The sequence below is a fragment of the Xiphophorus hellerii genome, chromosome 20 (assembly GCF_003331165.1).
Source record: "Xiphophorus hellerii strain 12219 chromosome 20, Xiphophorus_hellerii-4.1, whole genome shotgun sequence".
Taxonomy (NCBI): Eukaryota; Metazoa; Chordata; class Actinopteri; order Cyprinodontiformes; family Poeciliidae; genus Xiphophorus; species Xiphophorus hellerii.
In genome coordinates, this window is record NC_045691.1 from 2993528 (window position 1) to 3008207 (window position 14680).

General features: G+C 39.4%; 1 protein-coding gene across 1 annotated transcript; it reads left to right on the plus strand.

The window, feature by feature from the left end:
• The first annotated feature begins 7366 nt into the window (after nucleotides 1-7366).
• Nucleotides 7367-13900, plus strand: LOC116709903 (nuclear factor 7, ovary-like). Its single transcript, XM_032548617.1, has 3 exons — nucleotides 7367-7371; nucleotides 11505-11511; nucleotides 11804-13900. Exon 3 carries the CDS (start codon nucleotides 11821-11823, stop codon nucleotides 13198-13200), a length of 1380 nt encoding a protein of 459 aa, XP_032404508.1. The 5' UTR covers nucleotides 7367-7371; nucleotides 11505-11511; nucleotides 11804-11820; the 3' UTR covers nucleotides 13201-13900.
• Nucleotides 13901-14680: the final 780 nt, after the last annotated feature.

Here is a 14680-nt window from a genome sequence, read left to right on the forward strand (position 1 = left end):
TCTGTGATTAATTTATATAGTTTACTGTATTATCTTGATCAATGGCTCATCAGAAAATAATTAATCAGAACAACAAAGATGGTGTAGAAACAAGATGTCTCACTCTGATTTAAACTGTTGGTCTGTTTCTGGTGATTTTATGGTAAAAACATGTTTTTCCTTTTTCTGTGAAGCTACTCTCAGTAGGATCCAGAAATATTATTCAACAAAAGTAAAAAGTATGGTGTAGTTAAGCTGCTGTATTTAAATTCCAAAAATGTTACTCAAGTATGTGTAACTGAGTAAATGTAACGAGTTACACCTCGGTTAGAGTGTTTTGTAAATGTAATTTTGCTGTTTTATGTCGCATTTCAGTTAATTTCACACATTTTCATCAGCCTGTTTCTGGTTTTGCAGGTTTTGCAGATTTTTATTCCTCATCATCCGGAGGGAATAGTTGGTTGTTTATTAGTTATTTAACATAACTTTGTAGTGAAACGTGTAATTTTGTGTTAAGTTTTCCTCTTCATGTCTCTTTGTTGAGTCTTTTAGTGTATTCAACCATCAGTTTGTGCTGCAGAAAGCAGAGATAATGATATATGACTCAAAGTTTTGTGGTGTCATTTTGTTGTTTTGGGGTTTTGTGTGGAAATCCTTTGACTACCTGCCGTACATCTCAGTAGAAAACCACAAATAGATCTGTTTGTGATGTTTCTTTGTGTTTCTACTAGAATTATGGTACAGATATGTTGTGTAGCTAAATAATTACAGTGATAGTTTCAGTTGTCATCTGACACTAGAGCTGTGCCAGAACCAAATTCTTCCTTTTTAACTGGAAGTGATAGCAAAAGACTCAACCCTTCCCTGGAATGAAGGACTGCGTTCCTCCGTCCTCACCAAGCGCTTCTGCAGAAATTTCCTTTGATGCTTCAGCCATTGATGAAGAATTCTTCATCTTCTTCCTCTTGGCAGCAGAATCCCCCCGAGGTCACAGTGTCCGTAATCGGGCCTGAACATCCGGGATCGGGTCAGGTGTGACGGTGTGTTTACCAGCAGGGAGGTGCAGGTGATCGAACCAAACACCTCTCCCTGACATCATCCTCCCTGCTCTGTTTGAATAGGTAAAGCTGAGTGTGATTTCCATGCAGCGTCCGGGTCACGAGTCAGAACGGCCGGGCGGGTTAGTTGACGCTGTGAGGTCCGGCTGGGAAACTGGGCCAGTCAGAAACTGGTTATACTGGAACCATCATGGATCCTCGTTTATTCAATCAGTATTTTCCTTCTCTGACGGTTGAAATGGGATTTTCCTCACACCAACATCATCTGTACTCAGGACATTCAGGGTCTGCTCTTACGGAGATGTAAAATGTGTTTTTCTAAACATCTTAATGATCTTTCAGGTTCAGAATAAACTTTATTGTTTATATTCTGACCAGTTAAACGATCATGAACATCAGCGGCCATAACTCCGTCTGACTGCATCAGTTTCTCACATTGTTTAGAAATTTTGCTCCAATCTTTTTTTCAATGTGGCAGACTTTTGTTTCAGCTCATCTGAAGGTCCTTCCACAATCAGGTTGAGGTTTGGACTTTGACTAGACCGTTGCTACATCTCATTCTTGTCTTTGTCTCATTCCCCACTCATCAACTTATGCTGATGGTTCTGTCCGTCATGGTTCTGTCCGTCATGGTTCTGAGATGGTCTGAGATGTTTTACTCTCTTGAGAGCGACGGACGTCTGATGGTTTGCTGATGACCTTTGACCCTTCACAGGTGGATGGGCAGCAGCAGGTGCTGGCGTCTTTCCATTTTTGGCTTAATGTCGACAAATACCTTGGAATAAAACCTACAAATAAACAATTCAGTTCCTTTTGTGAATAAAATAAACATTCATTTAGAGTCTGTGTACTACAGTTATCTATTAATAGATTACTAAATTAGTTGATTATTATTTCAGTAATCAGGTTAATCATCTTAATCTGAGTAACTGCCTCAGCCGTACTGAAGAGGATGTTGTGATTCCATCCATCCATTGAATCCAACCTGATGAATTTCAGTTTCTCCATTTCCTGATTTTCTTCTTCCATCCTTCTGCCTCATTTAAACAGTAAATCTGATTTTTGTTTTTACCATTTTCAGGATTATTCAGTTAAAGTTGAATGTGATCAGCTCAGAAAAGGAGAGTAAAATGTTTAAAACACTGCAATGGCCGAAGGTAGTCCACCTGGACAACACTCCTATTCCGGCTAGAGATGGCCAAATGGCCTAAGTACCCTTAAGTACCCTTAAGTACCCTTAAGTACCCTGGTAATGGCCTCAACGCATCTCACAGTTGCACAATTGTTCCTTAGACTTCGACTTCAACACAATTAATTTGGTTAGTTTATTTCTAAACTGTCATTTTATACCCTCTTAGCTTTATTTCAACACTTCATGTATGCTTCAAAACTAGACTGAAGAGCATTACCTACAGGAGATCTGATCTCCTGTTGGTATCATAGATACCCACCCCCAACATGGACTATTCAGACTCCTACCTTCTGGCCTGACGGTCAACGACCACATGTACAATAGAAGAATAGAAGCATAGAAAAATGGATGAATGGAGGCTAATTTGAGCCATCAGTCGTCAGTTTGGACAGGGTCTTTTGGCCCTGTTTCAGCCAGTCTGGGGAGAAATCGAAAACCTGGCCATTGCAGTGTGTGTTTATTTAATCGCCATGGTTACAGACACAAAATTAGAGAAGTTCAGTTGAAAACATTTATTCCTCAAATTTAGATTCCTCCTGAATAAATGGTGTTAAACTAAAAGATTATGAGATTTTACTAAAATAAAGTTAAATATATCTGAAGACGTTTCCCTCATTTTTACTGGAGATGCTCCAATCCAATATTAATATTTTTATTGGGAAGATTTCAGTTAGTGACAAAGATCCTGATTCATAAGGGCAGATCTATTCAGTCTAATTCTATGCTTTATTATTTATTTTATATTATGTTTAGAATCCCTAATTACACTTTGATCATTTGAAAGAAGGTTGTTACAGTTTATTTTTACATGTTTGACCAGGTAGTCAAGCTATTGTTTTAGTTTATTATTTATTTTACATCGGCTTGAATAAATAAAAGTTGTTTTTACATGTTTGACCAAACTGGTGAAGCTTTTCTTGTATTAAATGAGCTGGTGCAGAGTTATCAAATAAGTTTAGAGTTGAGTGCATTTATGTCTGTGTTTAAGAAACAGAAACGTTTATTTTTCTTTTTTAATCAGCTGTTTTTCTGTATCGGATCGGCATCTACCGATAATAAATCTCAGAAATTGGGAGGGCAATCTGATGCATCCCTAATCTTTACTGGTGTTTGTACTTTTGGATTTGCATAATGGTCATAAACAGTTTTAGAAGAAGAGCAACATGAAGCATCGGCAGCGTTTGTTCAGCCGCCTTTCATGCAGTTATTTTAGGCAGCGTTACATGAGCTGCCACAATAAACTCGATGATGGACGTGTTGTTGATCTTGACGATCTTTGTGAGGAGCGGCCGAACCCGCTGCTAGAAACACAGCGGAGAACCGGTCCGACCCGCTGGCTGAGAAAACGCTGACGCATCACTTTTCAGTCATTAGTTCAAATTTATTCACGTTTATTTATGTAACCTGCAGTTACCAGGAAATTCATCAGCCGGTTCCTGACAGAAACAAAAACAATCAGTTCAAATCTGAAAGTTTAATCTAATATTATTGTGATGGAAATGATTCATTATAAACACCTGAATAAGTTCAGCTAATAAATGCTAATTAAAGCCAATCAGAGACAATAATTGTTCTGAACACGCCCAGGGCATTGAGCAGCGCTGAATAATAGATTTAAATTATTGTTGAAAGTTATGACAGCATCACTGCACTTATTATACTCTTACTTAAAAGTTTCATACACAAAATTGTGGAGACACTTTTATAAAACCAACATAAAACCTGCTTACATTCATCAGAAGGAAACTATGTGACTCATAACTGCATCCGATTATTTTCATTCAACTAATTAAATATTTATTACATTACATTGATTTAGTACAATAAACTGCTTCTAACAGAAATTATTTGAATAAAAGAAACAAACCGAATAAGAGAAAAAAGTTTGTTTAATAAAACTAAAGGTCAAATATTAACAACTGCTGTTCAATTAGAGGGATTCATGTGAGCAATAATGAAACTGTGTTTTTCACTCTTTAAATAAAAACTAAATGATAAAAATCAACTGCTAAACAAAGACAATAAGATTTGATCGTGATTGTTTATTTTCTTTTATGAGTTTGTCTCCTTGGAGATTTGTTCTAGAAAAATATACAGGAACAAATCGACAGTTTTGATTTTGATAATATTCCATGTATTAAAAAGTTAATAAGTTTATACTTTATACCAACTTTCCTGAGTTACTCCAAGCTTTTCCTGGACCTGGAAAACTTTGCAGTCATGAATTTAAATGACTTGTTGATGATGGTTTTAGTACCGACTCAAATATGCGGCTGCAGATAGAAAACTAACATCCACATTTCATGTCTGTGATAGTTTATGACGCTGCTGAGCTGCTCCCCATTATTCTCTTTTATTCCTCTTTATTATCTTTTATTCTCCTTTATTCTCTGTTATTCTCCTTTATTCTCCGGTATTTTCCTTTATTCTCTGTTATTCTCCTTTATTCTCCTGTCACTTTGTCTAGGAATCAAACCTGCAGGATTTTCCTGCGTCAGCACGTTTTCACTCTGCAGAAACAGCTGCAGGCAAACCAGGCAGGAACAGGAGAGACATTCAGCTGAGAACCAGAGAGAAATTTCTTGATTTGTGCATCTTTGCAGAAACCACAGACATTTTACACTCAACACAACGGCCCTCCATCTTGTCTGTATGGTACGCCTGAAATGTCAAAACAGGACAGAAAATGTTTTCTGTGGGGAAAACAATTTCTTTATTTTTGGTGCTGATTGTTTTGGATACTGTGCAGTTGGACTGATTTTTGGTCATATTTTTCATGCTTTGCTGTGTTGTTGTGGTGCGTAACCATAGCAATGGGGAGGTTTTCAACAAGGCACAGCTGATTAACATTGGAAAAGCTGAAATAATGCCAAAGCCCTGAGAGCTGTACTGCCAAAGTCACCAACATCTAGAATGACTCTTTGAAGAATTTGAGTTAATATGAGTTACAACATTTAATTTCCCTTTGAGATCAATAAAATATTTTAATGAAATTAAATTAAACATTTTTTACATACTTGTTGAAAGTGTCACCATGTTGTGAGTTTGTTATGAGACAGATAATCTGAACAAAATGAAGCTCCTCCCAGTGCTAACTAGAAACCACCAATCAGAGCCAGGAGGCGGGTCTTAGCGCCGTCAATCACCCATTCCCATTCCGCCCATACAGAAACATTTATCGATGATGGCAAATAAATGGTTTTCCTGTAATTATGAGTTGTTTCTCAGCCATTAGCATATTTAGCAGCGAACATGAGGTTGATTGACAGCGTTAAGCCCCTCCTCCCAGCTGTGATTGGTTGTTTTTGGTGTATTTCTTCAGACGACAGTAGTAGCTCAGGGAGAAGGTGAAGGAGATCAGTCTTTTCATAGATCGTCTGTTTCTGTCACAACGTGGTGACAGTTTTAACAAATATGTAAAAAACATATTTCATTAAGTAAAAATTACATACTGCAGTTTCAAAAAGTAAAGCATAAACTAGTAAGCTCTGCACATGCTCAGTTGCTGTCCTCTCAGTTTAAACCTTCACCTCTGACCCTGAGTCTGTATCAAGGTCAAAGTTTTCACCTCCACATTAATAATTCACTTCAGCAGATTTTACTCTTCATCCTGAGGAAGAGTTGTTGCTGTTTAACCTGAACTTCTGTTTAAGATGAAACAGACTATTTGGTTGGTCGTTCTGATCATAGAGGCGTGTCTGCGTGTGAGTCTGTGTGCGTGGGGTGTGTGTGTGTGTGTGTGTGCGTGTCTGTGTGCGTGTGTGACCTGCATACGCCTTCAGTAAACAAGGCCGACCCGTGACCATGCAGTCAGCATGAAGTCATGGAGGTGAAGACAGATGTTGGACAAACACCATCTGATCTGCTGCTGGAACAAATAGGCCAACATTTCACTGCAAGGAAACCAGATCTTAGGAATTAGACAATATTTTATTCCTAAAAACAATTATAGACTGTAGAACAACCTGCAGCTCTTGATTTTATGTGTGGAAAATGAGAAACGCTCAACTTTTATTATGAAAATGTTTGAGAGCCTAATCCAACGCTAATGTTAGTAAATGTTTTCCTGTTTTGTCCTAATTTTGCAGAAAGTCTTTGCTCGTGTTCCTGATGCCCCATTTTGAATCTGTTGTGTTTATTATTGTATAAAGTCTCATGAAGTCTGTTGATGTGGTCATTCTCTCAAAATGTCTTGGTTTTCTAAAGGATTAACAATCAATTTTACTGGAACTCCTGAAAATCCACAAGCAAAATGGTCATCCCTCCACCAAACTTCACCCTTACAAAGCCTTTTTTGTACCAGGTATGTTTCACTGAGATTACAAATGCATTTTTCGTCTTCATTTATGAATTTTGACATGTAGTTTGACACATCAGGCTCCCGCTGCACACATGATTCACGGCTTCAGCTGAACTCTGAAAATGTTCAAGATTCAGAAAAGTGTGAATCTTGAACTTAATGTATCTGGTAAAAATCCTCCACAACAGAAAGGATCCTTTTCAAAGCAGGTCAGATGTGAAAGGCAAAACATTGAGTCATTTTTCATTTGGACTTTTTTAATGATAGTTTTACATGTTTTTCAGTAAATTCTTGCTTTAGTAGTGAATAACTGCATTTAAAATTCAATTTTTTCTGTCTACAACAGTAAAATAATGTGTCTCTGCAGAGCACAAAGGATTTTTCTGCAGATTCAGCCCAACGTCAAGACATGAAGTGGATTAAAGGTTAAAGGTCATGATGCTGAGCTAGTATGGAAGCTTGGAAAGACTGTAGGAGAAAGCCTCTTTTCTCTAGAAACAAAATGGCGGCAGGTTAGCAGCGCTGCATCTGGATGAGATTCTGAGACAAACATCTGCTAAACACGGTGGTGGAGGTATGGTGATTTGGGCTGTCGTTTAATGAACTATGACCTCCTTCAGCTAAATGTGAGTCCAACTGTGTAAAATCTGAATTCCGGTCCAAATCAGGTCAAAAATCACAAACACAGATCAAGAAGCTGCAACGGTCTAGTCAAAGTCCAAATCTCAACCTGATAGAAATATTTCACCAAAACAAAATCTATATAGTTAAATTCGAATCAGGAGAGTGGGTTTTATTTAATGTACTGTGTTTTCTGTAGCTAACCGTTTTGAGCTTCAGGAGTTTTGTCCTGGTTCAGTAAAAGCTGAATGAAAACCAAAATGTTGCGGGACGTTTAGAGAGAAAACAGGAACCCAAATGAACTGAAAGACCTTCAGCTGCTGCTGAAATAGAAACAATGTGATTTTTATTTTTTCCACACTTCCTTTGACAGACTTTGACTCATACGGTCTGATAATTCGTTAGAGCTTCAGCTGTGAATCTTTCTGTCAAGCTGCCTGGTTATAAAGGACCCAGAAGATAAACGTAAAAAAAGACAAATAATCTGATCCTGAACGTCTCAGGAAAGGAAAGAAAATGTGAGATTTTCCCCAAAACGTTGTGAATTTCTGTTGAGACGGGTTTGTGTCTTTCTGAGGACGGCAGCAGCAGACAGACTTTCACAGGGTTTGTCCACCCACAGTTTCAACACTCGGACAGAACGGCATTGATGGTGTGAAGCCGGCTGGCAGATAAAGGTCCCAGCTCATAACGGAGAGAGAGAGAAACCGCACCATTGTTCTGCCTCACACAAGAACAGGACTCAACCAAAAGGCTGAAATTAAAATAATCACCACAACCCGTCCAGTGTCAGAACCTTCGGTCTGGAAAGCGGACCTTCACCGTATCAATGAGACCTTTGTTGATGCTCTGAAGCACAACAGATTGACACAGTCTGCGTGAGAATCTCACAGTAAATGTCAGCAACTGCAGTTTTTATTATTCTGCTGCTCCATAAAAGACGGACTGAACGATAGAGACCAGAAACAGAACTGCAGTTTGGACCGGTGAAGGAACAGAACCCACCCAAAGAAGTTACACTTATCAATAACCTCCATACAGTTCAACCTTTATGTCACTATTTTATTTATATACCCTAATTCATAAATGAACAGTACAAAGCAAACAGGTCCAGTCCGTTCCCAGCAGTACCAGCCAGAACAGTCCAATCACCTCAGTAAAAATGAATTCCAGCTCTTTCAATCGAGTCGTTCTCTTTGTAGCAGTGATTTCTCCTTGGCAAGAATATGGTGACAGTGGAGAGGAATGACTCACTCTAACAGGAAGACCACCAGAACCAGAACCAGAACCAGAACCAGAACCAGAACCAGACTGTGTGTGGCTGAACCAGAAGAGAGGACAGAAGAGAGACTGTAGTGGAAGCAGATTTTCTCCTGAACAGTTGGCCTGTATTCCCACCAGTCCTGTTCAGTTCGCTTTAATCCGACTCCAGCCCATTTGCCTGTAAAGTCCAGTCCGGTTGGTGAGGTGTGAACGCTAATCGACCTCTGACCTCTGGTCCTCCAAACCTTGGTCTGGATTTGGTTGAAGTGAACTCTGGTTCAGTTTGAATATGAAAGCCAAACGGACCACAGACCGCTCCAAAAGCAGGAAGTGAACTATAGCGCAGGTCATTCTGGGTAAATACAACCAAAGCTAACGTGCTAGCCTAGCGCTAGCAGCAGAAATGGCTCCTGGTCTTTAGTCAAAGACTAAAGAGAAATCCTCCAACACTAAAATCTGACGCCTCCATCTTGTTTCCATCTGGTGAAGAAGGAAGTTGCTCTCAGTGTCTTCAGAGGTTTTTGTGTCGTTTCCTTCAGTGGTTTTTGGTGCAGCGCCCCCACAGGCCAGGAGGGGAACAGGTTGGTTTGACTCAGAGAACCACAGCAGCTGGAGGTGGAGCAGATGATGGAGTTCTGATTCCAGTAGAACCGGGTCGACCGGACTATCAGTTGTGAAAATATCCTGATCTGATGGATGTTAGCTGAAAATCCCTTCCTGCTTCAATGGTCCCATGACAGAAACATCAATGTTTTATATATATGGACTCTTTTTGTGTATTTTCTTTACCAAAAATATCAGGTCCAGCACTGTCAGTTCCGTACAAATAAAGTTCTTTCACATGGGAACTAATGCAGAATGCTGTGAGGAACTAAAGCAGCAAACAACGTTCTATAGGGAAACTTTAAAAAAGTGACACAAGAACCAAATAGAGAGAACTCCCAGCAATCACTGAACTCTGGTGTTTGGAAACATGAAAGATTTTATCATGTAGCCTAAACGGAGAAAGAAAAGTGGACTGAGCCAGAACTTTGTCAGAATCTTCCAACAGCAGCAAGTTTACAAATGCACACCACACTTTTCAGATTTTCTTTACAAATTTGTATCCCCACTGATCCTTTTCCCTCCACGTCATAATTATATTTCACTTTGTTAGTTTGTCACATTAAGTCAGAATATAATTATAGTTCTTTGTTTAATGCTTAACTTTACTTAATTTATATTTATGATACAAAAACATTTTATTTTCTCTGAGATTTATATCCAGAAAGAATGACTGAATTGGTTCAGTTTAACTTTTTTCTTTTTTTATTCTATTTCATGGAGCTGATGAAGATCTATGTTTAAATAGTTAAATTATAAAGGAAAAATATTTACTGTGATTTTGACATTGGTCTAAATAATACAAAGTAGGCAATATTTGTGATACAACATTTTGTAAAATATAGACGTTATTATATAATCATATATTCCAGAAATATACATTTATAAAATTTCCTGGTACAAATAATTGAAGATGTCAGGTTACTATATATATTTTCATAATCTGCAGTTTAAAAGCTAAAAGCAGGAAACAGTAATTCTTATTGATTTTAATTAAAATCAGCTCTAAAGTTTACATTCAGCATCTCTAATTTTAAACAAACTGGATGCTTTAAGGTATTTTTTATTATTATATTCTGTTTTAGAAACAGCCAAGTTCATACATTTTAACAAAAAGAATAATTTAATTTCTTTCTTGATCACAATGCGACACATTTTATTAATTTTATTTGAGTTTTTTAAGGTTCTGACCCGCTGTGCCTCCTGAAGGTTTGACCTCTTCGTGACCCAGATGCCACAGCGTCACTCTGTCACCTGGGATCCTGCTAATCAGGCCTGGTTCTGACCCACTTCTGGTCCCGGAGCGACCCGGAGCACATTTAGATCCGATGAAGCTTTTCTACAAAGTGAAAGCATCAGGTAGGAACTGAGCCGGGTCATCTGTACGACCCGGTTCTGTCCAGACCCGGTCGTCTTCTGAGGGGAAAAGTTTGAATCAAGAAGCAGCAAAATGACTTGATTACATTTGAAATGGTCAAAATCTTAACATCCATATTTTATTATTTCTTCATTAACTGCAGCAAAATGTTTTCATAGATGAACCTTCACTGTCAGGCGAGTTTTCTACATGTTAAGGTCAAACAAAGAGAGATTCACACATTAACTTCATCTCTGTGCAGTAAAAGGGTTAAATAAAAAACTCTGGAGCCTGCTGCAGAGCCTCACAGCTGGAGGATTGAGATTTTATTTTCTAAACGCTTCTGCTCTAAAATAAAACCAGTGTAGTTTTGTTTCCAGATCAAAACTGCTTTAAATTTAAGTTCCTTCACTGCGTGGGTTGTGGCGCCCCCTGCTGGGTAAAGGTGGAACAGTTTTCCATTGTCAGAGGAGAGTCTCTCCACCTCAAAATGAAAACTTTAGGAAGCTAAAGTTTTCACCACAGGTTTCTGCCCTGTGGTCAGAAACCCAAATATCTCAGATTTATTTCTAAAACAAAATAAATCGCAGTCTGTGTTTCCACTGATGTCAAAGCAGAAAGTGAATTTAAAACACATGAAAAGAGTTTTTGGATCCAATTTTAAGCAGAAAGTAATTTAATGTCTGGATGATGATTTACTGTTTGGAACTTAAGTTTGTCTGCTTGTTGCTGAAAGTGATTTTTTTCTGAACAACATTTCAAATAGGAATAAACCACAATGCAAGGTAGTGAGGAAAACTTCCTGCTTTGACAGGATCTTTAAAGATTAAAGATTAATATCAAGCTTCAAACTGTTCATGTCTAATCTTTAACTTTGAATGAATCAGTGAATGATGAGTAGTCTCGTGGTTGTTGCTTGTAAATATGAAGGATGGTGTTGAAGTAACTGAGGGACAAAAAAGGCAAAAAAGGAAGAGAAGCAACATGTAGTTAGTACGACTGTTCTTGAATAAAAAGTATTCAGTAAGAAACGACTGCAGCACTGAGAGCAGTTAAATCTACTGTCTTCATTACAGGTTCAGTTCTGATCTGAGAAAAAGGAAACCTGTTAATCAGTGAGTTTTATAGCAGCTCAAAGGTTGAATTCCAGATTTTGGAATAAAAAACCTCAATCAGAACTGAACTAAAGCAGGAATCAGTTTGTGATCGTTGGTTCCCGCAGAGAGACGATCAGATTCACCTTCAGACCAAACTAGCAGCTTCCTCTCAGTGAGTCCAGCTGCAGGAGAGAAAAGTGGAAACCTCCAACTCTGCTGCTTCAAGTTGCTCACACTGGAGGTGAGTTGGACCAAGAACACTCAGAGTCACTTTGAGGGAAGTTAGTAGAGGAGGGAGGGAGCCGTGACTGACTGGACCTTCTGTGTTTTCAGCTTCACTCAGAGACAAAATGGCTTCCAGATCAGAGGAGGATCTCTGCTGTCCGGTCTGTCAGGACGTCTTTATGGATCCGGTTGTTCTGTCATGTAGCCACAGCTTCTGTAAGGAATGTCTGAAGAACTGGTGGAAAGAGAAACCAGCAAGAGAGTGTCCAGTTTGCAAAACAAGAGTGGTCACCGAAGATGGACCCAGTAACCTCGTTCTGAACAACCTGTGTGAGACTTTCTTAGTGCCGAGAGACCAGAGAGATACAGAGAGTCTCTGCAGTCTGCACTCTGAGAAACTCAAACTCTTCTGTCTGGACCACCTGGAACCAATTTGCGCCATCTGCAGAGATTCAAAAAAACACTCCAGCCACAGATTCAGACCCATCGATGAAGCTGCTCAGGATCACAGAGAGAATCTGGAAACATTTCTGGAGCCTTTAAAGAAGAAACTGGAGCTGAAGAAGGAAGTTAAAGAAAAGTTTGATCAGACAGCAGAACACATGAAGGTCCAGGCCCGACACACAGAGAGGCAGATTGTTGAGCAGTTTAAGAAGCTTCATCAGTTTCTAGCAGAGGAAGAGGAGGCCAGGCTGGCTGCACTGAGGGAGGAAGAGGAGCAGAAGAGAGGGATGATGAAGGAGAAGATGGAGGCTCTGAGCAGAGAGATAGCAGCTCTTTCAGACACAGTCAGAGCCACAGAGGAGGAGCTGAGAGCTGAAGACGTCTCATTCCTGCACAACTACAAGGCTGCAGTGGAAAGAGTCCAGCGCTGCCCCCTGCTGGAGGATCCACAGCTGCCCTCAGGAGCCCTGATAGACCAGGCCAAACATCTGGGCAACCTGGCCTTCAACATCTGGAGCAACATGAAGAACATGGTGACCTACACTCCTCTGGTTCTGGACCCAAACACGGCTCATCCAAGAATAATCCTGTCTGAAGATCTGAACAGTGTGAGTTTAGGAGAGACACAGAAGTTTCCTGATAATCCAGAGAGGTTTAATCATGGCTGTTCTGTTCTGAGCTCTGAAGGTTTCAACTCGGGGAACCACAGCTGGGATGTTGATGTTGGAGACAGTGAATTCTGGATGCTTGGTGTGATAGAAGAGTCTGTTCAGAGGAAGGGAAAGATAGAGTCTGGATGGTTAGATATTGGAGTCTATGAAGGTAAATACTCAGCAGGGTCTCCACCTGCTCCTCTCATATTCCTCCCATTCCAGAAGAAACTCCAGAGGATCAGAGTGAATCTGGACTGGGACGGAGGAAAACTGTCGTTCTCTGATCTGGATACTAACACACACATACACACCTTCACACACACCTTCACTGACAGGATGTTTCCTTACATTAACACCATGGATAAAGTAAAAATCCTGCCAATGAAGATCTCATTGATCAAACAGTAACTCTGATGTTCTCAGCATGAAGAACACAAAGTCAAAATGAAACCTTACTGATCAGATTTAAACTCATTGCCACAGGAAGTTCTCAATCCCTGCAGCTGAACTTTTTCTCTTTTTCCACATAGGACACTGATAATTAAGTCTCCTGTGGTCTTAGGGTGATTGCTCAAGGGGAGTGCGGCAAATGTCACGGTGGGCAAGCGGGGAGTTTTCCCATAAGACTGTCACTTTTCAAAGCCACACAGAAAAAACCTGGTAAAAGCGCACACAGGGTCAGTGTGACCCGCCAGACTGCGCATAGAGTAAAAACCTGATGGGTCTAAATGCCCCCATCTCTTAAAACAGCAGGAAGGATAATGCTATATAAAGCTTTTTATTATAGTGTTCTATTTATTTGCATTAATAAATTAAATAACTAATTAATTATCTAATCTTGTCTGACTATTGATTTGATCAATTTATTGTGAGTCTCTTGTGGGTAAATGTCTATTTGTTGTTAATCTCTGGAAATCACTTTGTTAAATGGAGTATGCTATTCTTAAAACTGTATAATTAATGTTATGTTTTCATCTTTCTGTGAATCTACATGATTTGATGGCCTGTCACTTGAATGTCTGAAATGTGAGGTAATAAATTTACTCTATTCTAAACGCCAGAGTGGAATATATTGTAAACGGTAAATAAAGATTGACTGATTCTGTCAGTGTCGTCTGCTTCAATTCAGCCAGTTTTCCAAATGGTTTTCCAATGAAGACGTTTCTGATGAAGCAAAGATTCAACTGCATCAACAATCCAGGGCACACTGACAGCAACACTCTTTGTTGTGGAAGTGGTAACTGAGTGAAGTTTGAGGAAGAAGAAAAGTTGTTCAGGTGTTGTTATGACAGGCCTGCATATATCTGATCATCAGAACCTCCAGGTGTTTGGAAAAGAAAACGTCAGACTCGACTTTATGCAACTTTCCAGACAATCTTCTGTTTTTTATCCTTTTAAACCTGCATAATAGATTTCTGCCTAAGCCAGTCGGCTCAAACTGCATTCCTCGAGAACCAGAATCCTGCAACTTTTAGATGTGTCCTTCGCCCTACGCACTTGGATTGAATGGCTAAACTGCCTCACCAGCATGCAGTGAACCCCTACAGAGCTCTGCAGACATGTTACAGCAGGACACCGGCCCTTGAGGACTGGAGTTTGAAACTGCTGGTCTTTAGTCACCTTTTGTGTTACACGTCTCAGCTGGGTTGAAACAATTGTAACAAATGATATTTATTGATGTCTCTGCTTCTCCTTTCTTCTGAGTGGAAAGCCTGTAAACATGATTAGCTTCAGAGAATGAAGGAACGACCGCCGTCTTCTTCCCCAAACTCTGTCCTTTTATTACAAATTCTCGAAATCATGAAATTATACAATGAACATTCCTTTGTGCAATCATGTCCAAGTGTCTTTTCGTTGTTCTAAAACAAAGATATACACTTCCACATCC